Source organism: Epinephelus lanceolatus, chromosome 1, assembly GCF_041903045.1.
Source record: "Epinephelus lanceolatus isolate andai-2023 chromosome 1, ASM4190304v1, whole genome shotgun sequence".
In the NCBI taxonomy this organism is placed as follows: domain Eukaryota; kingdom Metazoa; phylum Chordata; class Actinopteri; order Perciformes; family Serranidae; genus Epinephelus; species Epinephelus lanceolatus.
The window spans coordinates 10,742,761-10,769,114 of NC_135734.1; the positions used below are offsets into that span (position 1 = coordinate 10,742,761).

General features: G+C 40.3%; 1 protein-coding gene across 1 annotated transcript in view; it reads left to right on the forward strand.

Annotated features, from left to right (window-relative positions):
- The window catches only part of gxylt2 (glucoside xylosyltransferase 2), a 35,748-nt gene continuing 9,394 nt past the window's right edge, over positions 1-26,354 (forward strand). The window contains exons 1-3 of the mRNA XM_033625943.2: positions 1-448; positions 15,410-15,608; positions 17,415-17,546. Coding sequence (XP_033481834.1) covers positions 168-448; positions 15,410-15,608; positions 17,415-17,546 — 612 coding nt within the window. The 5' untranslated portion in view covers positions 1-167. The remainder of the gene's footprint in view (positions 449-15,409; positions 15,609-17,414; positions 17,547-26,354) is intronic.

Here is a 26,354-nt window from a genome sequence, read left to right on the forward strand (position 1 = left end):
CAATCCTCCATGGACGTGGAGGAGCTCCTCTGCCCTCTCCATCATCATCCGCAGAAAAATGCGAGCGGGGAGCGGTAACAAAATGCCAACTCGGGCTGCTCTCCCTCCGCCGCAGACATGAGCGGAGTCCCGTCTGCCTCTGCCAGCCGCAACAAGTCGCTCTCACCATGCGGATCCACTGCAAAGTAGTTGTGATCGCCGTGTGTTTCGGAGTTTTCCTACTTTTGTACTTTTTGGGGGGCAACGCCGCGGACGATCCGCTGTTGAAAGAAGTTGTAAAGGAGGAGGACAGCAACTCTTCACGGCCGCCCTCTGAGCCCAGACGCGATGTTGCAGCAAAGTTTGCGAAGAAATCACCCGCTGGATCCGGCGGGCGTGCGGGAGAGACCCTCAGGGGACGGAGAGAGGGGAAAGCGATCAATAGAAGAGCCAGCGTGAATGCAAAGAGGTGAGGGGAGTTTGTGTGTGTGTGTGTGTGTGTTTTTCTCTCCTCTGTCGATTTGCAGCCTTGATGATCCCTCTTCCTCCACGTCTGCGTCCGTTTGTGCGCGCACAAAAGCATCATTAACTAGTTGGTGCTGCTGAATCCCATCTTTCCTGTCGTCAGGAAGTTAAAGAGTGAGCGTGTCAGCGTTTAATCATGCTCTGGAGCAGACGTGCTCCCTCCATCAAACAGCCTACATTGTGCTCAAGGACGCTGGCTTCACAATAGCCTGATCTGTCAAGGGACACTTCTAACATGCATATGGGTTTATCTGCTGCTTGGCTGCGTTTTATGTCCATCATTTTCCCTTTATTTATTGGACTGTGAGTCACGCTGTTGTAATCAGGGGCTGCTCAGATGTCTGGCTGAAATGTGAGTAGAGCGTGTGACTAATGAGATTAGGTGGAAATATTGGCAGTGTTTGCAGAGAGGACATCAGACAATAGCACAGCAGAATGATAAATCATTATCTGACCTCTAAATTTTCATCATTTGACCCTTGGGGGTTTTAGGCCTTTAATCCAGTCCTCTGTTGCTTTAAAGGGGTAAAGGTCACCTTGAGAGACATATAATGCATTTAATAAGGAATACGAATGAGCACAGACTGGTTTGGGTGACCTGTTACAATAGTTGCACAGCAACACTGGTGAGATATTACTGGAAATGACAGAAAACGGAAACCCATCCTGTTGACCATCAAAGTCTGCCAAACATTCTGCGTGGGAGTGGAGAGCCTGTCAGGTGTGATTTTCCTCTCTGGATGGTTAAAGAGAGGCTGCACCCTGGCAGATGATCTGATTAAGTCACCATCTCTCAAATTGAAGACAAAAGGCTGAGTTTGTCAGTTGCTATTTCTGTTCAAGGATGGGAGCTTTTTTATTATGTCTCCCAGCTTTCTAATTTCAGCCTCACACATCCCTTACATTTCCTCCCGGGCTGAATGCCAGCAATGCCATAATAGCCACGACGTGGTCGTGGAGATACCCGCTTTGCTGGCAGCCAATAATATGTATTCTACTCTAAAGCCGGACTGCAGGTTTGGGACACTGTTCGGTAGATAAAAGCCATCAAGGCGTTACATTGAGAAAGGACCTTTGCGTCCTCCCAGAAACCACACTCCTCCATGTGTGCTCAGCACTGATAAGGGAGATGGGGTGGAAGGGGTCACCGGTGGCTGTAAAAGAAAAAAACAACACTACCAGGTTTGGAAAGTGCTCAAGACTGACTGCTGCGATTAGGGAAACACACTGAGCATCTGGCCAAAGCCTCCAAAAAACTTTCTTCTGTTTAATAGCATGAGCGAATCAGATGGATGCAGAGAGGCAGAGAGATAAAAGCCAGAGGAGTCTGAATGATGGGGTGTAGTTTTCTAGTAACACACATACAAGCCTAGGTACAATAGTCATGCTCTGTTAATGTGGATCACAGGGATAATAAGTATACACAGAGGGATGAATAATTGATTTAAGGGTTGTCCATTGTCACCTCTATAATTCCCATTGACTTACACATCAAGCAGATTGTATTATAGACTGTGGCTGTGTATCTTTGCCTCGTGTTGTTCGACACTCTCTTCATCTGTAAATCTGAGCGGTGGCCAGATTTCCTGTGCAGCATGCCTAATAGACAAACATCCCGGTTTTTTCTAATCATATCATTTCCTCTTGACACATCACACTACTTCCTGTGGCCAAAAATAGAGAGAGCTCCATTTGCTCCCCAGACACCATACATATACCATAGGATACTAAACTTGCTCTGCTCGAGGGCCACTTTTGCAAAATGACAGAAGGCCAGTGGTCAGTTAATAAACAAACATTAGTATTTAGCAGATAAAATAATAAACTACGGAAATCCTGCACAGCAGCCCCACACAGATCAGGTGTTTGCAGGTGTTCTTCTAGGATTTGAGGACTTGGGGTTTATCTTGGACCTCTGTCAAGGGGTCTGGGGGATCATTCCCAGGCACCTTTTTAGAAACTGTATTTTGAAGTTTTTTATGCACTCTGTCACCTTATTAACATTCAGAGGACAAAATAAAATCTCATTGTGAATCAGTTTATTTTCATTGTGAATAAGAAAGTGGTCTGCCGACCACTCAGCATCCTATTGAGATTAGATTTAGCCCACAGGCTGTAAATTGTCACTGGCATAGGTTGTGGGGTACAAACGCAGATAGCACTTAGGAACAAACGTCTTCAGATGATAAATCAATTAGTGAAAATACATAACGTTCGTTAATAATTTTGTAAAAACACCAAATATTCGCCATTTCCAGATTAACAATATTATATATAATTAACAATATTAACATATTAATTGATATTGAAAACAGTTGTTGGTTGCAGCCAAGCGGCAGCCTCTGGGGCTGAAAAATGAAGCCAATGTGGAGGTGCTACAAACTGCAGTTCCTTGAATGGCCACTGGAGGCTGAATCCAAAGCAAGTCTGTCTAATCACCCTCTTCATGATAACTGAATGGGGGTACATTTTTATATAACTCACCCGTTTACATTTGACTAAAGCTTAAAGTTACACATAATTAAGGGCGAGGAGGCTTTGAGTGACACGTTGTGTGTACAGTCTATAGCCCCTTCTACACTGCCTCTTCAAGGCGGGTATTTCATGCTATTATTCTTCCTCACCATTCTGAATAAAAGGTACAATCCCGGAATGGGAGGACAGAGTTGTATTACGTCTGAGGTGGGAACTGATGTAACGGCACCAAAACAGCCTCTAAATGGAACAGCCAGCAGGATGGGATCATGGGCAGAACAGGTGTGACGTTCTGGTGATGTGTTATGCATGCAACCCATCATGGGAGATTTAAAAAGTAGCTATTGGCAGTCAGCAGCTAACTCAAGAAGAAAAACAGTGGCTGAAAATGTCCACAGTTTGGGTAAATAATGAGGTCCAGGAGCTTCTTACCCTCCAAGCAGAGGACGAGATCAGCCGCCATATATAACCGAGGTGGTAAATGACTGTTATTGCCGTGGTAATGCAATCATTGTTGTAATTTATAAAGCACAGCCGATGCCTATTTTATATGTCACGCTCGAGGCAGACTCTGTTGTCTTAGATGTCACGCCTCCTTTGATTTGCGATGCCAGCATGCTGTGTAAAATCACACGCTGGAGCGGCATGATCCCTCAGTCATTTGGTTCTGTGTAAAAATTTAAAGGCGTTATAAAAAAGGGACTTCATAGCAGCTCAATAAGCTGGTCTCTGTGTAAAAAGGGCTCATGATTTAGTTCCAGCCTCTTTTCCAAATATGGTCACTTCTGGCTCCAAAAAACCAAGATGGTGATGGCCAAAATGCCAGCCTCGGCAGTCGGCAAACCAGTGTGACATCATGGTGACCACATCCATCATTTTTACAGTCTATTGTTGCAGACCTATAGGCATCGCCTTAGAAACACAACTTATAAGTTACAGTCACAGTTTCCATCACTCTGATTTCTTTATTACCCTCAGTATATGTTACAAATGCAGAATAATAAAGACGTAACCCCTCTATCTGCTTTGTTACTTTGAATTAAGGCCTGCATCTACAGGATTAGATGGGTGTTGATACTTTGTGTTGAAACAAATCCCTTGCCCTGTCACTTCAAATATAGTTCAGCAGCTCTCCTCGCAGTGAAGAAGTCACTCTCTCGCTGTGGCATTATGCATAGCTATAAAAATGTCATTTTGCATGACTGAACATTCTCTCTGCCAGGAGTGTTTTGAAATCATCCCTGCCTGCCTGTGTAGCCTGACGTGGTTGGAGGGGGTGCTTGTGTGAAAATTATCAGGGGCAGTTAAATTTGCCTGTGCGACTGGCAAACACACTTTTAATTTACTAGTGAATGAGTCATAAGAGGGTGTTGAAGGAGAAACTAGAAAGATAGAAAGACTTGCATCGGGTAAAATAATTTGTAAGGAGCAGGATTTGTAAGTCAAAGCTTAGAAAGTCATAGATCATCTTGAAAACATCCCAAATTTTCCTGGAAGATAACCTTTTCCTGACAGTAACTGATCCAGCAAAGGAGGAAACATTTAGTTGATTAATTGATTAGCTGAATGTGGTGATCTGGGAAGCCAATGTGGTAAACACTCAGCATCCACCCTGCACTGGAAAATAGGACATATCCTCATGTACTGGCGCAAAAATTTCCCGCAGTGACGCAATTTGATGTGCAGGCTCACTTGAATGACCAGCTCTAGTTTGTCTTTGTGTTTGCCATGCAAAAGACACTCCATACGAGCTATACATCCTGTGGCTAACCTAATAAGCATGGTTTAACTGAGAGGCTCTAAGCTGTGGTTTTTTTAGGCGTAGGACCCCTTAAAAGATACAGGGGTAAGATTGTCAAAAATATTGATAATTTTTTGATACCACGTGTTTAAAACTATATGATCTCTGTTAAATATACAATGAAAGACTCATTAGAATCTAAAGTACCGAAGCTGTAAAAACAACAGATCTATATAGATTTTCATCCCAAGGATGCAAGGATGAAAATCAACTGGTCCTCAACCTGTGGCTGGACCAGAATGCTCTCCAGCAACAAACCCAAGACGTGACTAGAGGCGTATCATCAGGGACTTTTTCTGTACCTGTACCTTCCGTGCCTAGGACTACTGGCAGTCTCAAAAGAGGTATTGAGTATTGTATTTATTGTATCGAAGGTTAAAATTTGAGTATCTTGACAACCCTATACCTGAGATCCCCTCATGTATGTCCCTTGGAATAATTTGACATAGCCTTTTATATATATATATATATATATATATATATATATGTATATATATTTCTGTATTCTTAAGGCATTTGCATACCAAGTCTACCAAGTATTGTTCCATTCATTGCAAAAATTCGCATTACGAGGGAAAATGGAAATGCACATTCATTCCTTCACTCCTCTCCTCTGGAGTTACCTCCCTGTGTCATGGTTATTCTACCTTTCTTCCGTATGGAGTTATGAAATGATACTGTGTGGCAATTAAATTGAACTCTGCTGTAAGCATCATCATTGTTGTTGTGCATATTTGTATAGGCTAACATTACCTTCTCTTTCAAAAAGGACATTGCTTCCATGTATTTCAATTTCCTTTTCACTCTGGCCCCCTGTCCACTTCTGCCCTGTATGCCCCTCTCTCTTGTTGCGAATGTATGTGTCCCGCAGCTTACACCACACTTTCTTCGATGCGTCTTGGTCAAACAACTCTCTGAAGGCTTTTGACTGATGCAGAAAAAAGCACAGAAAATGGAACCTGTTCCAAAAACTTTAGTGACGGACAAAAGTTTCAGAGTCTGCGCGTGAATGTGATTGACACAACGAGAGGTTGTATTTATTTTTAAATGTGTGACAATCTCAGACAGAAAATATGGACTCAGTGTGCAAAGGCCTTTAGTTATGTGAAAAACAACATAAGAGAGATGTAGAAGAAAAATGTAAAAGAACAATTCAACTAACATCACTCCAATTAGCTGCAAGTAACACTGTACTTAAACAGAATATCAAAAGCAAATCAACAGAACAAGACTGATTTAAAGTGCATTTCGGAACATACACACACAGATCAAGAGAAAGTGAAGTGTTTCACTCTTAGTGCACACATAGAAACATAAAACACATATTCAGATTATTATAAATAATATACAGTTCGTTAGATTAGAACAGAGGCTAATATATGAACTATTTTAGACTTAAAAATGTAAATGTTATTTGTTTAACTCGAGTCAAAGCCTTTAAAAAAAAAAAATGCGTTATGCTAATTGAAATTAATGAATCTAAAAACTTCATGGCCGCCCTTGCAGAGTGCCACAGATCCCACTTTGAAATCACTGGTTTGGCTAACAGACAACAACTGTCTCACTGCCCAAGATTTCTCAGTGGAACTCAGAATAACATATTCGGCTTATGCTAAATTGTTGTTGCCTAACTGTATAGGCCAATGTGACAATTATTGTGTTTATCACACCTCATGCCTTTAACCAAATATTTGGGGATGAGAATGTATATGTTATACCCCTAGTAATGTTCAATACGTTATTTTATGAATGACTGACTGGGCTTGACCTTTTGAGATCTATGATTTTTATGCCTCAGTGTTGGCGACAGCCGTGGCCGGACACATGTTTTTTTGGGTTGTCTGTTTTTATGTACAAATGTCCCATTCTTGTTGTCATATGTTAAGAACACTGGCACCAACGTCCACTTGGACTCAGTGATGGATCGATTAAATTTTGGTTGTCAACAATCAAAGTCACTGTGACCTTGAGTCTGTCCTGTTCTCATAAACACGATATCTCAGGAAAGCCTCGAGGGAATTTCTTTAAATTCAACACAAACGCCCACTTGGGCAAAACAGTGAACTGATTAGAATTTGGGAGTCTAAGGTCAAGGTCACTGTGACCTCACAAAGCATGTTTTTGGCCATAACTCAAGAATTCTTATGCTAATCTAATTATGACACAATTTAACACAAATGTCTAATAAATTAAATAAAGACATATGAGTCTGGACAGACATGGATGTAAACTGCAACTTGACTGGTTGGTGGAGGTATACAAGTGCAAAGCAGTAATTTTAGACAGTACATATTTCAGTAATATGAAAGTACATCACTTCCAAAACGTGCATATAAAGTTCAGAGTTGGACCAGCATATATCGAGGGATAGTATTTGGTTTAGGCAACTCAGCTGGACATCTTGATGATTGTAAATCATTCCATAATTCTAAAGGAATGACAACAGATCATCTGGTTCCCATAGAAGTTTGGATCAGCCAGCTGTGGCTACATCAACAACTATTTTTGGCCAATAATCACAGATTTGCTGAGTTTTCTATGCTTTGCACTGTCTTGGAAACTTGTTGAATAAAGCCCTGAATCCAGTTATGGATCTGTCTTAAGAAGTATCTTGAGGTTCCTTTGTCACATGAGCTTACATTTTGGGCTTGTTTTGAGAAGCTGACATCTCTTCTACCTCCCTACAGAGGAAGGGGCATGATGGGAATATGTTCAGTTTAATGGCCTTGATACCCACTGGTTCACACCAAAGTGAACATGTTGGATACAAGTCCACCATATGACCTAGTTATATGCTGATTAATTAAATGCCTTCAAGGTGTTCTTTGGTGTAGTTTGTACTCTTGCTCTTTACTCTGTACATGTACATTTTTCTTTGACATTATCTTCAAAGGTGCTGCTTTTTTCTCTCCTTCCATGATTTAAAAGGGTTGGCTTTAGTGCTTTGTAGGCAGAGGGCTCCTCATGTGCTCACTCTGCCGCCAGTAATGAATTCAATCCTTTTGTACCTCTTCTGTGCTTTTTTGACTGCTTCCAGATGTGGGGAACAGTGCCATGACACAAAACATCATGTGTGCAACTCATGCTTTATGCAACAAAGGAATTTGTTTTTTTTTCTTTTGTCCATCCAATTTTCCGCAGAAATCATTTCAAGGGCATTTATTTTGCATGACTAAGTGCGACGTAATTATACCCGTGTATGAGATATGGATTGCATTTTCTGTGAGTAAAATAGGAATGTGTGTTCAACAGCCTTGACAGAGCATCGGCCTTTGAAGCGTGGCAGACAGATTTCTCAGCACCTTCTCATTCATCCTAATCTGCGGTTCATCATTGTCCCTCAGCCATGCAGAAAACGAAGTGTCACGCTTGGAGACTGCCCTGCAAACCCACCTGTCAAATTTCACTCTTCTCTCTTCCCATCCGTTTTATGGTAGACTCTTTGCTTCCTCCAGGCTCAGGGGATATCCATGCCTTTTGGAATATGCAGTCTTTAGTCGTAAAACCATTTACCTTCCACTGTTCTCCCAGATAATGCTTCATGCTGGGGAAAAAAGGTTCTCTGTTCTTTTTTTTGTGTGCCAGTCTTCCCTCCCTACGGCTATGACAACATTTATGTTGAACATGTTGTTAATACAACCAGCCCCATGCAGAGTGTGTATGTGGAGGATGTCGGCCTCAGCTTCAGGCTCCCCCATTGTACAAATGTTTCCTTATCATAGTGGGAGATACTCGGCACTGCTGAGTGCATTTTAACACCACAGCAGCTCTAGCTCTGCAGAGAGAGCTAATTTTTACATCAGATAAAGGACCTCCTTGCCTTTAAGCATGGAAGAACAAAGTCCGGTGGGAACTTGCAGAGCTACAAAAGAAAAGAGAGTGGATGTGTGTGTGTGTGTGTGTGTGGTAGTGTGTGGAGGTAGTGTTGAACAATATATGGAGGCACAGGTGTCTTATCTTTGAAAAAAAAATCCTTGACTTTTCACCCTGTCTGTCTAAAAGGAGGATAGACGTGATTTTTCCCTTGTTTCGTCAGTTTTCATTCTTGTGAAGTCCAGAATGAAATTTCTTTGCTTCTGACATGTTGATGAAGTGACATGTTATTACTGCTCAGCAGTGATATGTTGACAGGTGAGGAGAGCTTAGCCTACATGTACCAGTGTGCTCTGAGACTGGAGGCATTTGGTCAGTGGTGGAAGTGTTTTAACAGATATGTTTGCTCAATATGCAGGCATGATATTGATGCTCTGATTGGATAGGTACAACAGATTCTGGTTTGATAAATGTTTATTGTACAGTGTGTCAGAATTCTATGGGTTATCTATGGAAAGCTCTTAACCTGAATTCATCCTGCATCGAAATTCTAGTTAGATTCTGTACAAAAACCCAATAAAACACAGCCGTGCTCAGCTCAATACACTCTGGGGGTTTGCTGCTACAGCCTGACTTGGTCTAATATGACCAGTAATAATAATAATAATGATACATTTATTAATATAGCACATTATAAAACATAAAGTTACAAAGCTTCACACATAGATATGCACATACATGCACAGTACATACACAATACATATTCAAAAGTTACATAACCAAAATAAACAAAACTACTGGCACAAAGAGCGAATTTATAAAAAGGACAACCTATAAAAAATGGGTTTTCAGCAGATGCTTAAAGAAAAAGAAAAATTTCAGCACTTCTGATGAAATAGGGAAGGCTTTTCCAGAGTTTGGGATCCACAACTGCAAAGAAAGGTCACCTGCAGAGAACAGAGAACACATGAGGCCTTTTCAGGTGATCGAAGTAGCCAACTGGTAGAATAAACCAACTCACTGTAATGTTGCCTTAACAACAGCAGTCACTTCCGGGTATAAAACTGGTAATTAATCACAGTGGCGGAGATGTGAAAAGTCTGCAGATTTGTTGATTTCTGTTGTCATTTTCAGCCATAAGTATTTTAAAGATACACGGGTAAACGTGTGGTCTGACCTGTATGACGTTTCTCTTGTGATTACTTTATGTACTTTGTTGCCTTGCTATCATCTTTGATAAACCAAATCTACTAGCACAGAAGCTACAGGATGCTCTGCTGTGGCCAGGGCTGCAGCAAAACCTTTATTTTGGCCACCTTAAAGATACCTGTATTTCTGTGATTATTATCTATATATATATATATATATATATATATATATATACAGTACAGGCCAAAAGTTTGGACACACCTTCTCATTCAATGCGTTTTCTTTATTTTCATGACTATTTACATTGTAGATTCTCACTGAAGGCATCAAAACTATGAATGAACACATGTGGAGTTATGTACTTAACAAAAAAAGGTGAAATAACTGAAAACATGTTTTATATTCTAGTTTCTTCAAAATAGCCACCCTTTGCTCTGATTACTGCTTTGCACACTCTTGGCATTCTCTCCATGAGCTTCAAGAGGTTGTCACCTGAAATGGTTTTCCAACAGTCTTGAAGGAGTTCCCAGAGGTGTTTAGCACTTGTTGGCCCCTTTGCCTTCACTCTGCGGTCCAGCTCACCCCAAACCATCTCGATTGGGTTCAGGTCCGGTGACTGTGGAGGCCAGGTCATCTGCCGCAGCACTCCATCACTCTCCTTCTTGGTCAAATAGCCCTTACACAGCCTGGAGGTGTGTTTGGGGTCATTGTCCTGTTGAAAAATAAATGATCGTCCAACTAAACGCAAACCGGATGGGATGGCATGTCGCTGCAGGATGCTGTGGTAGCCATGCTGGTTCAGTGTGCCTTCAATTTTGAATAAATCCCCAACAGTGTCACCAGCAAAACACCCCCACACCATCACACCTCCTCCTCCATGCTTCACAGTGGGAACCAGGCATGTGGAATCCATCCGTTCACCTTTTCTGCGTCTCACAAAGACACGGCGGTTGGAACCAAAGATCTCAAATTTGGACTCATCAGACCAAAGCACAGATTTCCACTGGTCTAATGTCCATTCCTTGTGTTTCTTGGCCCAAACAAATCTCTTCTGCTTGTTGCCTCTCCTTAGCAGTGGTTTCCTAGCAGCTATTTGACCATGAAGGCCTGATTGGCGCAGTCTCCTTTTAACAGTTGTTCTAGAGATGGGTCTGCTGCTAGAACTCTGTGTGGCATTCATCTGGTCTCTGATCTGAGCTGCTGTTAACTTGGGATTTCTGAGGCTGGTGACTCGGATGAACTTATCCTCAGAAGCAGAGGTGACTCTTGGTCTTCCTTTCCTGGGTCGGTCCTCATGTGTGCCAGTTTTGTTGTAGCGCTTGATGGTTTTTGCGACTCCACTTGGGGACACATTTAAAGTTTTTGCAATTTTCCGGACTGACTGACCTTCATTTCTTAAAGTAATGATGGGCACTCGTTTTTCTTTAGTTAGCTGATTGGTTCTTGCCATAATATGAATTTTAACAGTTGTCAAATAGGGCTGTCGGCTGTGTATTAACCTGACTTCTGCACAACACAACTGATGGTCCCAACCCCACTGATAAAGCAAGAAATTCCACTAATTAACCCTGATAAGGCACACCTGTGAAGTGGAAACCATTTCAGGTGACTACCTCTTGAAGCTCATGGAGAGAATGCCAAGAGTGTGCAAAGCAGTAATCAGAGCAAAGGGTGGCTATTTTGAAGAAACTAGAATATAAAACATGTTTTCAGTTATTTCACCTTTTTTTGTTAAGTACATAACTCCACATGTGTTCATTCATAGTTTTGATGCCTTCAGTGAGAATCTACAATGTAAATAGTCATGAAAATAAAGAAAACGCATTGAATGAGAAGGTGTGTCCAAACTTTTGGCCTGTACTGTATATATATATACATATATATATTTGTTCCACTTTACCTTACACACTAACCACTTGAGGCTGCAGTACACCAGCAACTCTATGTTCTGTAAAGTAAAATTACCATTTTTTGTTAGCGAAGTCTGGTGGCTTTGATATAACAGCTTCAGTAACCTGTTAGAAAAGGCTGTCTGACAGCAAGGTAAAGCAGTGAAAATATTCTAAATACAGTGTACACTTAAAGTGATATTGATTTTTTTTGTGCCTTTTTTAAGGTGGCTAAAAATGAACTAATTAAGGCAGTGGAGCAGGAAGTTATTGTAAATCAACACTGGGATTTGGTCTATAGAGGCTCAACATCTCTGCTATACAGTGCTCCAGGGATGAGGTTATACTGTAGGCCGATGCGGAAGCTGGCGTTGCCCTGGTTACCTCATTAAAAAGCCTATGTGATTTTTCCTCTGGATTACTGCAGAAAATAAGCTCTGTGGCAAACAAACATTTATTATACTTACATGTTTTGTTTATCAAGATAATCTCAATGAATGAAGACCATTTTTATGAAATTTGAAGCTTTAGTGCAATCGCAATGACTTAACATCCCTACCACAATGAGGTTGTGTTCAGCCTGATGATATTCTGTAGTCTCGTTTAGCCACTTGTTAGCAACGGCCTTTTTTAAGACACATAATGCCTTTAAAATTTAAGAATGGGGTATTAACTGACATATTTTATGCCATATAGCAAAACTTGACAGTCTCTTAAGCTTGTGTTAACCACAGACCTTATTTCAGGTATCTAACCGAAAACCTATTTAAAAAACCCATTGACTTTGAGACAAAGAAACCAGAAGTGCTAAAATGCAAATTTCCGGGTTTTAGGACTCATTCCTAGAGCACTCTATATATGCAGTAGCTTATGGTAGCTAACGTTGGCTAATGTTGGCTAATGTTAGCGGACATTAGATGACATTTATGTTTTCGCATTATCCTGTAACTGTCACTTGCTTGACTTTTAACAAAAGTTACATTGTCTCATTTTGTTTTAAATCTTCTAAGTAAGGTTAAAGGGACACTTACCTTTCTGGAAATTTTACGCTTTTCTTTGTTTAGGTTAAAATGCTATTAAAAAGCTGATGGCACACTAAAATGTAAGTGAATTCCACCAGAGATAAAAACTCATAATTGTACCATTCTCATATGGTTCTAAGAAAACTCCGGACCGAATGCAATGATTGGCTGAGCGTCCTGTCTGTCTTCCCCACGTGGAGGCCTCCGACTGACGTAACCGCTTGCGTAACATGCTAATGGTTAGCCTACTGTAGCCTAACGTTGCCTGACCCTCAGTATTATCTTCCTTGTTTGTTGCCAGTCACCAATACTACCTAACATTAGCATTTACGTTATATTATCAATCAATCAATCCATTTTATTTATAAAGCCCAATATCACAAATCACAGTTTGCCTCACAGGGCTTTACAGCATACGACATCCCTCTGTCCTTAAGAGATTATAAAACCCATTAGCCATCACTGAACCCAGATAAGTTTCAAAACTCCAGGGTTGCGTTTGACTGTGTAGGACAGGTAACGTTATGTTTAGTTTGCTTCTAATATAATATATAACGTTATATGACAACGCAGCATCCAGTTGCTGATGGCTAACGTTAGCAGTCAGCAGTGTGTTTTACTCTTCTTCTCTTCTACTCTTCTTTTGGCATGTTACCCTCGCTTCTGTGTATCTAACATTATTTTGCCAACGCCTACGTCTATCATAGACGTAATGAGGACGTAATGGAGGAGGGGGAGTAGGCCTTTGGAGGGAGGTGGAGTTGCAGGAGGAGGGGGATGGGACTTTGGAGGGAGGCGGGAGTTGTGGATGTTCACATTTTTTCTGTGTGAAATGCAAGAAAGGTAAGAGTAGCTCTAAATGATTCATTCTTTTTAAATCAAACTCAAGATTCGAAAGAGTGCCTCAATTTCAATTAATGTATAACTCACATTATCAGCAATATTTAACAAGTCTAAAGAAACTTTTATTTTGAAACCATAGATTTTATCAGCTATATTGACTAGCAACTGGATAGTCAGCTGCAGCTAATTAAGATTAATTGTAGTATTACTTAACCTATGTAACATGTAGAATTTGCACTCAGCCACTCATTTTAAAGTGTGAAAAGATGAAGAGTATATTTGATTAAGAAGAGCAAGGTGCTGAGCCGCTGAATAGGGGATCGCATGGTGTTATTTTCAGATGGTTTGCTAGCAAGCTCTGTAGTTTGGTGTAAATGATCAGTGACTGAGCAAATTTAAGCGCATAATATTGTTTTAAGCTTATCACTGATACATCTCTGTTCTTTCTGTGAAACAGGTTCTGTCAGTCTGTTAACACAAGATAGTTTTAGATGAAGCTGATTTGGAAATTCCAAGTCTGTAAGATATCAAAACTTAGCACTGTCAGACATGACAGAGAACTAGCAAAGTTTACTTAAAAATTAAAGATGTTGATTTCAAATAAAAAGCAACTGTTTAATTTTATGTGATTATTTTTAATGTAAAGACTATACACATTTTTGACTATTTGGTTTATATTAGGTCTGGCTGAAATATAATTACATTGATATTGTGATAAGACTAGATATCATCTTAGATTTTGGGTATCATATTGCAGTTAGTGTTGTTGGTTCCAGGTTTTAAAGGCTGCACATTACTGATGATTATTTATCAAAAATGTCATTATGAAATCACCAATAATCGACCCTACAATATTGTCACAATATCGATATGAAGGTATTTGGTCAAAGATCTTCTCCATATTACTCAGCCTTATTTGACATTATGCAGACTGCCACTAGAGCTTTTATTTGATAAGAGTATATTTTTTTAAAATCATAATCACTATATTGGTATGAAAGAATTATAATTATAGAATTTGCTCAAGTAGTTCAGCCCTACATCTACCACTGAGTCTATAATTACAAGTCCATGTTGAGCAGCTGAGCTTTGTTCAAATACCTAAAACAAAAATTGTTAGTTGTTAAGTTTTCATTGAAATATGCCAGGCTGAATTACAGAGCGATGTGTATAAGCAATGCACAACACATCATTTTCCATCATGCAACCAGAAATTAACACTGTCTTGGGTTTGAATGTTATCTTTAATACAAGCCTGATATTGGTTCAATGAGGCGGATGAATGCAATGTTTTTGTACAGTGAAAAAAATTGTTGAAGCAAAAGGAGCAAGAGGTTAATAACTACCCTAGTTGCAGCAGAGGGTTCAGTGTGTTTAAGTGTTCTTTTATTGGTTATTCCAGGGGGAATACAGCACTGAATTGCTAGGTAATTTGCGTGTAAATTGTACATGGGCATGTATGTGTATGTATTAGATATTGCCACAAACTATCAAAATTTGGTGGCTTAAAGAAATCAGAAAGTTATCAACCCTTAAAAATTCCATATTAGTCAAACCTAATGTGGAAGTTTTAGATTACAGTAGTACTTTCACTTTGTATGTTTTGACTCATATAGTTCAGTACATCTCATGTAGAGTACAAATTGCTCTTCAGAGGCACTGCGGCACACAGGGCAATTTACAGGCGACGAGTGAGGGAAACAAGGTTTGTGTAATCAGTAACTGTCAGCAGATCTAAACCCCCTCCTCAGACATGGCCTTGGCCCTTTTAGATCAGAAGACATTGTTGAGAGATGAAAAACTGCTCATCACACACATCATTTGTTCAATGCATGGGACCCATTTTTATCTTGTACGACACTGTAAGCAGATTAGCACACCTTTTATTCATGTCTTTTGCACGTCTGTTACAGCAAACCCAAGAATAACGTGGCGCGACCTGTGACCAGGCGCAAAAGGACAGAGGTGATCATGCACCTGGCTGTGGTGGCCTGTGGGAATCGTCTGGACGAGACCCTCACCATGGTCAAATCAGCCCTCCTGTTCAGCATCAAGAGGATTAAGTTTCACATTTTTGCTGAGGACCCTTTGGCTTCGCAGTTTGAAGAAAGGGTAAGAACGCTCCAGTGGCCTGATGCCCAATGTATGCAGTGCAGGTTTTTAAAAAAGGCACAAGATCAAATGTGGTGCCACAGAGACTTTAGATATAAGCTGCAATCTTTTAGGGTTTATTTTCTATGTATACTCCCTTAGTGAGTTCTCTGACTTCTGATTTAATCCAGTGCATGTTAAACACCCCCCCTCTCTTTGTAATAGATGATATCAAGATCAGAGCAGTTTTAACTCCGCGTCTCTGACTCAGTACAGACACATAACCCTTTTATCTCAAGGCCTGGAAGTAATATATCACCAAGACACCCTCCTTTTTCTCCAGTACAATGTATCACTTCAAAGTCACCTCTGCAGAGGTGCCTGGCATGATCTTGATTAGTTCCACTGATATTGTAACTAACAGTCTATTAACATAATTCCTATTAACAGATCTTAAAGCTGCAACTTTTATGAAAATACTGAAACTGTCACTGAATCCCCACATACATGAGACTGATAATCTGTGAAAAAATGAATCCTCCTCCTAGTAGTGCTTCTGATCCCGTATGCTAGAATCTTCTAAGGCAATTGGAAAACAACCAATCAGAGCCAAGGAGTCTCTAAGCTGTTGATGTCAATCACTGCTTGTGAAATGCAGTCAAGCTAGGCAGCGCTGATCAAATATGAGTGAAGATTCTGATACTACATTGCCTATTTCTTACCTCAAATGTTTTCCGAAACATATTTCAGTGTACTGTTTAGCTGTAAAATGAGAATGTTTGCTCCAGCTGGTGGACAGTGCTTGGTTTGTCATTTTACAGCTGAAACGGGCAATGCAGTAAGAGAATCTCGATTCATATTTGATCAGTGCTGCCTAGTTTGACAGTTTGACTGCAGTTCTGGAGCAGTGATTGACATGATTGACAGCTACACGAGACAATCCTTTGCTCTGATTGGTTGTTTTTGTTCAGCCACAGTGGATTCTTGAAAATGCCATTAGAAGCAGTATGAGGAAGAGGAGGAGAAACATGATTTTTTTTTTTCACAGATTATCTTTCTCATGTACTACTGTCAGGATAAAGTGACAGTTTCAGCAAATATGACGATAAGTTATTTATATAAAAAGTTACCAACTGCAGCTTTAAACAGCACATAAACACTTTAAATCAGCACATAAACACTTTAAATCCAAGACCTAAACCTGTGAGCCTGTCGTCATATGTAAGGTGAATCATTGCCATGTGTTGAAAATCCCCTTGTGGAAGACAGGGAGTTGTGGTAATCGAGGCATAGATAAAAGAGCACACGTGTACAGTCTGTACGTACAGCAAGGAGCTTATGTCACACAATGTACAGAGACATGGTGTATGTGTGCTGAGGGAGTTAGAGGGGGAGTCCACGATCTCCGATTTCTCGTCCGCGTCAGCACAACCGCTGCCAATTGCTCGCAGCGCTCTGACTCTTTTCAGGGCCAAACTGTTAAACTGTTGATTATGGAGGGGCTCAGCGCCTAACAGGTTGGATAACACAAGCTTCACTGATACACTGTGGAGTTTAAGAGGGCGCCTTCACTTGTTTAGACTGTAGCTTTTTAATCAAACGACAGCTGGCGGCTGCATGTGTTTCATGCAGAAACCACACAGCACCACGAGACATGACTTCATTGTTTTAAATGTCTGTTGATAAATCTGTGAAAAGATGAGATTAGCTTTAAGAATAATGACTGTTTATAATGGCTCTTTCTCACACACTTTTTTCACTCAACCTTTTTAGGGGTTCATTAGACACTTCCTCTGTGTAAAATGTGATGTGTTGCTTTTTTTCCAGCTGAGCCAGTGGCCCCGCTCCATCTCAGCCAAGTTCCTGTACAGTATCTACCCCATCACCTTCTCCGTGGGGAACGCTGACGAATGGAAGAAGCTCTTCAAGCCCTGTGCTGCTCAGAGACTCTTCCTCCCTGTAAGGCTGCAGCACTTACCTCATATCCTCACCGTGCATAATGTCATTAACCAGTGTTAAGAAAAAATGCCATTAATCCATTTCATTTCTACTTAAACAGCATTTTCCTACCTCTTTACTTCATCCCACTCCATGGTTACAACCAATTACTTGTGCAATTATTGATGATTTCACACTTTTTCTGCAGCATTTACTTAACAAATAAGCAGTCCCCAGAGACCCAATCCAGTGATTCCATCAAGTGAAGGCTGTTCTCGGCTATTGATTTTCTTTTTCTGCTGGTGTTCATTGAAATAATAGCCATCTTAGCATGTAATGAACATATTGCAGGTCAGACAGATCCATATGCAATTTCTCTCGCTGCAAGGCAATTAATGATCATTCACTATTCACTTAGGAATGCCCCTTGAGAACCTTGTAGTCACTCTGCCTCTATATTAATCTGAATTATGTGAGGGCTGGATTGGTCAGTCCTGATTCAGTACCATCACATGCTTCCACAGTTGTTTTGGTAGTTAATTCTGCAAAAATACAGATCCACCTTATATTAAAACTGGTCTGTTACATGCCTTTAACACCAAGCTCTCAGCCTGGCTTGGAGGTGGGTTGAGTCAAGTTGAGACTTGGGTCAGACCCGTATGAGGCTTGTTGTGGTAGTCGTAGGGTTGGCAATATATCAATATTATGTCAATATCTTGATATGAGACTAGATGTTGTGATTTTCAATGTAATGTTTTAAGTTTAGTCTTTTTGGGTTTTTAAAGGCTACATTACAGTAAAGTGGTGTAATTTTCTGAACTTATCAGACTGTTCCAGCTTTTCTATTATTTCCTTCTACCCACTTAGTCATTATATCCACATCACTGATGATTATTTATCAAAAATCTCATTGTCTAAATATTTTGTGAATGCACTAAAAGTCAACCCTACAAATTTGTCACAATTTCAGTATCAAGGTATTTGGTCCAAAAAATAATAGTATTTGATTTTCTTCATATTGCTCAGCCCTAGGTAGTCGGTGTTACCTGTATTGTACTGTGTTTGAGCAAACACCAGTTACACATCCATTACATTATTTGCCACACTTTTTTTTTTAATGCAACACAATATCTCAGCGACGCCTTGTAGGAATTTCTTCAAATTTGGCACAAACGTCTACTTGGACTTAACGATGATTTTGGTGGTCAAAGGTCAAGGTCACCACGACCTCACAAAACATGTTTTTGGCCATAACACAAGAATTCAAACACTAATTATGCTAAAATTTCACACACATGTCTGATAACATAAAATGATGAAGTGATGGCATTATATATTCAAAAGTTCAAAGGTCAGCATCACTGTGACATCATAATGATCTGCAGAAACAGTTTTCTGGCCATTATTCAGCACCTCAGGAACACAAGGGAAGGTATTTGGTCAGATACTGAATTGATGACACTAATCTTGGGTGTCCACCTTGAAACTGATTGTATAGCTCTTCTGTGCTGCTGGGTTGAAGGTGTGTGTGTGAAGCATCCATGTTTTCGAATCTGTAGATTCTTTGCAGCAACATCCGTATTTGAAGCTTAGGACGCATTCACACTGGCGCTATTTGGTCCACTTTAAACGAACCCTGGTCCACTTCCATGGATAGTTCAGTTCGTTTGGAGTGGTGTGAACGCTCATTCAAACTCTGGTGCGGACCAAACGAGCAATCCCTGGTCTGCTTGAAAACTGGGTGTCTCGGTTCAGGTTCAAGTGAACCCTGGTGTGGTTCACTTACAGTGGGAAAAGCAAACGGACTATCCAGCGAACCAAAGAGAGGAAGTGAACCTAAGAGAGGAAGTGATGTACAGCTCAATGCATTTTGGTGTTTTTGTGGTGACCAAGCCGGCTGAAGGGGATGGATTCCAGTTTTTCGATCCTGGCCAATCGATGAGACGGGTTTTCTTCTTCCTCATGCTTGGTCAGTGGTCGTTTCGGGCAATACCGCCCCCCCCAGGCGAGCAGCTGTTGTAACTGTGTGACCTTGTTCAGGCAGTTTGGTCCGCTTTAAAAGGTGCAGTGTGAAAGTGAACCAAACCAAATGAAGGTGTGAAATTTTTTGGTATTCCCCGCCCAGTTGAACCGAGTCCCCTGGACTATCCTGGTGTGAATGCACCCTTAGTCTACTGTCGTGGCTACATATGAGTCTGGACAGACATGGATGTAAACTGTAAACTACACCTGGACTGGTTGGCAGATACATACAACCACAAGATGGTAATTCTAGTATAGAAATAAAACCCATTTAATTCATTTTCACATATCACTGCCATGTTTATCAAACAAGAAACGTGTAATTTGTAAAATACAAAGCATGTTACTAATAATTAGCAGCAGCAGAGTCACAGCACAAAGCAGCAAGAGTCAGATTTCACGTATAACGTGACAAGAGTAAGGAAAGTTGGCTAAACAGGACAATGGTTGAGGATTTGATGTCAAAGCAAAAAGCAAAAGTGCCTGTTTGGCAATATTTTGGATTTAAACCCATGCTAATAGGAACCTGATAACGTTAATAAGGCAGGCTGTAAACTTTGTGCAATGAAGCATCTTGAAACAACACCTCTAATCTACACACACACACACACACACACACAATCTTTAAGGGCACCACAAGAGTGAGGCAGCCAAAATGGGCCTGCAGTAAAATTATGGAAAAGCTTGAACATAAAATATCAAAGTAAGCGTTCTACAGATATTAAGCATCATCGACAAATATCTTCTTTGTAAAATGTCTGGTGTGATCGGTAACACAAGCTTATTTACCTGGTGGGAAAATTTCCACAGCATGGCCTCCTTAACCTGCACATACTGTACATTGTGGATTCCTCAGTGAAAAACAATGTGGCATCTTCTGCAGGCCTTCTCTGCTATGAAAATGTAAGGAAACGTAACTTAAGGTGCTCTAGTCATTGTCATTGGCTCTGCTTTTGTTTCCACTGTTCCTTCCCTGCTATGGGGATGTTGCCTGGAACTAAATTCCAGCGCTGCTCAGGTTCTCTCAGGGGGAAGGCACCTAAAGCTTATTTACAGCACTGCTGGAAACTTGGCTATCGATATCAATATTATATAATACAGTGTAGAACCCAAAATGCTTCCACACACACTGCTTCTCAGATGCTGCTGTGTTGTGACTATCTGATCGGCACAGCTTTGCTCGCTGGTGTCCTCCTCCATTGTTATCTATTCACTTAGTGTCCTGACAGGGCAATAGGGCATACAGGAGGTCGAGATGAGAGTGACACCCTCTGCTGGACCACAAGGCAAACTACTTCAGTAGGTCTGTTGCACGTGTAGACTGTAAACTGTGAATGTGAACAGGTCTTGCATTTTAAAAATTGGTATATTTTTTCAACAAATTTTGAATAAGAAGTGACAGCCATATTTCCTGGTAACATTCAGGTTGTGTTTTATTTGTTAAAAATCATGGAACATTTTCAGCATTTATTTTTTACCCCTAAATAGTGGGGCAGTTCAACCAAACACTCAATCGCCATATTTTAGGGGGGCTGGGGCTGGGGCTGGTCTCATTCTCTCTCTCTGCTTTTCTTTGCTTCTCTCTGTCCTTCTATGGGTGGGGCTTTTTCATTATTTAATGATACTGACATTTAAAAGTCATTACCGATATACTTGAATGAAAATCCATACTGGGGCTACATAATCCATTGTTGTCTGTCCCACTGCACGTAAAAATGAATATGTCTGACTTGGTATTAGAAGCTGTTTCACCTTTTCAATTATGCATTTCCAAAACTTTCAGGTTTGTAAAACTCAGTGGGACACTATAGGTTAAGTTTCATAATGTGTCTATAGGTCAGGGGTGTCAAACTCATTTTAGTTCATGGACCACATACAGCCTAGTTTGATCTCAAGTGGGCCAGACTGATAAAACCATTGCATAATAACCTATAAATAACAACACCTTCAAATGTTTCCCTTTCTTTAAGTGTGAAGACATTCATTCTGAAAGCATTCATTTCTTTATAAGACAGGTTACGGAAACCTTGGATGTCTTCAAAAAAATAAGTGCACTTTCAACAATATGTCTCAGTTTTTCCACACTGAGTCAGTCTACTACTCACCGTCATTATATGTGCATTTTTCCATACGTTTCCACTCCTGTGTAGTAATGCTGACATCACCACACCACTTCAAACTAAGAGGAAGCTATTGAGACAGCAGGTTAATTTATCCCCTGCCTTACAAACCATTACAGTTTTGGCAGTGCCTTAGCAACAGCACACAATACATATATTCATGATTTAGTCATTGAAGCTCATGACGGACACAAGCTATAAGAGGTAACTTAGATGTTTATACTGTGGACATTCAGTGTGTGCACTATTTCCCAAACTCCATTTATATTGACAGAGAAATCTGTGTTCTCTTGCTCAGCCCATAGTGGCTATTATTACATGGCTGTGGATATACACACCTAAAATGAGGCTATTGAAACAGTGGGCTACTGCTCTGTTTGGCCTTGTTGGTATCGATTGCCGTTTTGTCACGCACACCAGCACCCGCTCTTGCGCTGCTGTCAGCAACTTAATCCAACAGAGCAAGCACGGTGCACGGTCGAACACACTTCAGCATGGTGACATGGTTTCAACTCCACCTGGTGGCTCTAAGCTGTTCTGTCTTTACTGTGCAAAATCCCAATACACCCCTTGCCCCTAACACTTTGTCCTTACCCCTCCGTTTTGCACGTTTACGCCAAGTGGTATCGTGTCCTGACTCCTGTTGGGATAGAGGGGTGGGGTGAAGTGTTAGGGCGATATGCAGGGTTGCCAACTTTTCATAAAACCTTGGAGTGAGATTCAGCGGGGCCGACCACAATTTAGTTGTTTAAGCCAACACATACAATTTTTGTTTGTCAGCTGATTTGGTAGATGCGATCCTGATCCCCCACATCCTAACGGATTCTTGGGGCACTTGCTGGAGATGGATAGGGCCTAAAACCTTACATACAAATACCATGCGGAGAGAGACAATGGTGGTATAGTGGGGGTCTGTGGGTCCTCCCCCAGAAAATTTTGGATGTGGTAGATGTCATTTCCTGCATTCTGGTAGGTTTAGGGGTAGTGACTGAACTAGTTAAAACCAGAAACTAGGACTTGCCTATGCCTCTATGGCATATAGCCTATTACTTTAAAGACACAAGACCCATTTTGGATTTAAAGCAAAATTCATGGTTAAAATGGTTGAATATATTTTGATTAAGATCTAACTAAAATATTATTTTGGGAATAATAATATATTTTGTGTATTATTGTAGTCTAAAAAGCATTTCATGATATATTTCTAGACTATGCAAGTCTAAGAGTGCGTGGACCTAGGCCATTTCATTTCATTTTTGACATTTACAAAGCTCTCCAAATGCCTTTTGACATAGCTGTGGAAATTAATCGCAAACTCACTTTTATGCTATAGATATTTTTTCTCAGCCAGTTATAATCTCTCCTCACCTGTGAAGACCCTGCATGATCATCTTTGCTGGTCTCTGGTCCACTGTCTCCTCCCTGACCCTGCTCTTTCTATTGTAGCAATAAAGATTAAAAAGTATGTGGAAAGCAAAATTTTGAAATTAGGAATAGTAGTAGTGACAAAGCTGTGGAAATTAACCTCAAAGTCACTTTTATGCTATAGATATTTTCTCTCAGCCAGTTATAATCTCTCCTCACCTGTGAAGACCCTGCATGATCATCCTTGCTGGCCTCTGGTCCACTGTCTCCTCCCTGACCCTGCTCTTTCTATTGTGGCAATAAAGATTAAAAAAATATGTGCAAAGCAATAGTAAGTGCAAGTTCTTATTAAGGAGGAGTGGGTTTTTTCCTAGCATGAAACTAGCTAGCAAGCGATTCAGTATAGGTAACAATAACATTAGTATTCTTGTTAACTAGCTTAACTTGATATATTGGCATCTATTAATTAGTCATCATTTAGCTAACATTATCTACATGCAACAGCATTACTCAACTTACACACTTTGTTTGGAAGAAACTGTGCAAGGTTTTTTGCTTCTTGTTGGTTGGTTTGCTGAACATAGTTAACACACAGCAGCACTGCCCAGCAGCACACATCTGGTCTGTGCGATTGTTTCAGATCACAACACGACAGCGTAGTCGGTGACTGTGAGACTAGAGCTGCCCAATCAAAGCGCAAATATGGATTGTGCATCAATCAGAGAGTAGTTTACCACAGAAGCATTTGGCTGCACTCCATTTCACTCAACTGGTACGCCGGTCAGGCGGAGTCTGCCCCCTCTCCTCTCCTCTCTGTTTGAGATTAATTTGAAATACTCAGCTGCCAGCCCTTTTTCCAGCGTTCGTCGCTGGTGTGAGAATTGTTTGGGCAGAGTGAGACCGTGAGATGGAAGGTGCATGTGAGATGCATGAGAGTTGGGAAACCTGCGATATGGCCCTCCAAATAGATGTTTTTCAGAGGTACACTCCAAACTGAGTGCTGTGAAAAGTCATTGGCATAATGACTGCATGAGCAACGAAAGAACCCCACAAATGTACTTTCTTTATTATCAAAGATTTAAAAATATGATAACCATCAACAGTTTAATGTTGTTACCATGTGTTGTGGTCTTTTTCTTTCTAACAGTGGTAACAAAAAAAAAAGCTAGTCGTTTGCATATTTCTGGGTAGCTAACTAGTTAACTAACTAGCTAGCTAACGGAAGATTAAGCTCCTCCAGTATCAGTGCCAGTGCAGACTGGCAGGACAGGAGCACGGGTTGCTAACGTTAGCTTACAGAGCACTGCTAGTGGCCTGGTGATTGGTAGCATGAAACTTAAGTTGTAAACAAATGGCAAGGGTCTATGCTTTTCTATTTCCATCAGATAAATGGCAAATGTCATTATGATAACACTGTTAAAACCATAGTCGTGTCTGTTTACATAAATGCCATTGATGACTCCTGATGAAGTATCAGGGTCTTGAGGATTTGTTTCATTTTACAGGAGAAGATTTCAACCACTAACCCTTGTAACTCTGTTCTGAGGGGCAAAGGGACCCTCGAAAATGAATCTTTGTCTGCCTGTGTTGTATATTCTAAATATCATATTGTGACTGGTACACTCTGAGAGAGCATGTCTGAAACAGTAAAGTAATACATAATGTACTTTGTCCATATGCCGTATACTGGAAGTCACTTTGGCTGCCTGAAATATAGTTAAACTCTCAGTGTTTCTCAGCTCTGAAGTCTGGCTGAAGGTGAAATCTTATCTCAGCCAAACTGGCTGTGTAATTTATCTACCGTGCGTTGACAGCACAATTCATCAGTGGATACAGGAAGTAATTATCTCATCTTTAACTCAAGATATTGTTGTTAGCAGACAATGAAAGTCTGCATTTTCTTCTCCCTTTGTAGCACACAACTTCAGTGTTTTATGATATGTGAAATCTAAGATGCTCTTCCACAGATCACCGCTGTTTTGCTACTGACTTTGTATGTGTGTGTGCTTTTTTTAACACACCATTCATATTACTAGCACCAGTTGTGGACTTAAATCCTAGGTTGTTGACTCTTACTGAAATCCTGGATCTGGGGAAATTTTTTAACATTAAACTATAATTAAAGTCCCGTAAATCACACGTTTAACACACTCAAACATTTAGTTGATCAGATCTGGACTGAACCTTTGATTTTGAAATATAATTTTGTTTTCTTCATATTAGAAATGGAATTCACAGCGAAATGATAATCAGTTGTGGCCAATACCAATACAACAATAGGTAACATTGATTTTACAAATGGAAAAATGTGAAGAGGAACTATTTTTAGACAACTTGCATTTGTTTTTGTAATAATTTCCCATCCCTAGAATAAAGAATATTACTATTTATTGCCTTAGTTTATATCACTGGGCCAACATTTTAATGTGTCTGATACTTTGGTTTATTTTGCCAGACATCAGCGTGTTAGCATTGAGCTCAAAGCACTAGGGCTTCTGTTGAGGTTTCAGTTTGAAGCTTTGAATGTCAGTTGTCATATTTTATGACATCATCCCCCTGAAGTAATATCAATAATGAAAGAATCCTCAAACAAAATCCTCAATTTGAATAGTAATTCAAATTCAATCAAATTTAATTAGATATATATATTTTTTAAATTAAGTGACTCTTAAGTGAATAAATGTAATTTATAGTGCAGTCAGATTGCTGCTTGAGGGCCCTTATAATACAGGTATGTGCCTCTCTTTATGCACAGCAAATGGGAGAGGAAACCTTTTTTTGACTACAGTGGAAGTGTTGTTCTCATAGGCTAAATGCCAACAAATGTGAATTGAAGCAGAATATTTTGTCACATAAAAACGTGAACTTGAGAAACGATCACATCATTCTTCTTTCAATAAATTGTGACTTTGACTTTACAACATTCTGGATTTATTCGCAATGTTTGGGTCACACGAGTCAGAACAAATCCTACGCAGCCATCTCTGAAATCTGCAATACCAATACATTAGTGATGTCTAATCCTTATCTGCAACTGTGCAAAAATACTGGGTTTAAACAAAATGAATAGACATGCAGAAAAAACTGCACGGCATTCGAATATTGATTTCGAATTTGAAAGTCAAAGTCATGAATAAAGCTTTGAATTATTCGGTACAGCCCTCCAAAGCACCTCTCTGCCTAACTACACCCTCACAGAGCTGCTAGAATTGTCTGGTTTTGTTAAAATACTGAGCCTGCAGGGTGTTTGATGTTGAATGCCACTTTTTTCCCACTAAAGACGTTTAACTGATCTGATCTGAACTGCATAAAACATACTTTA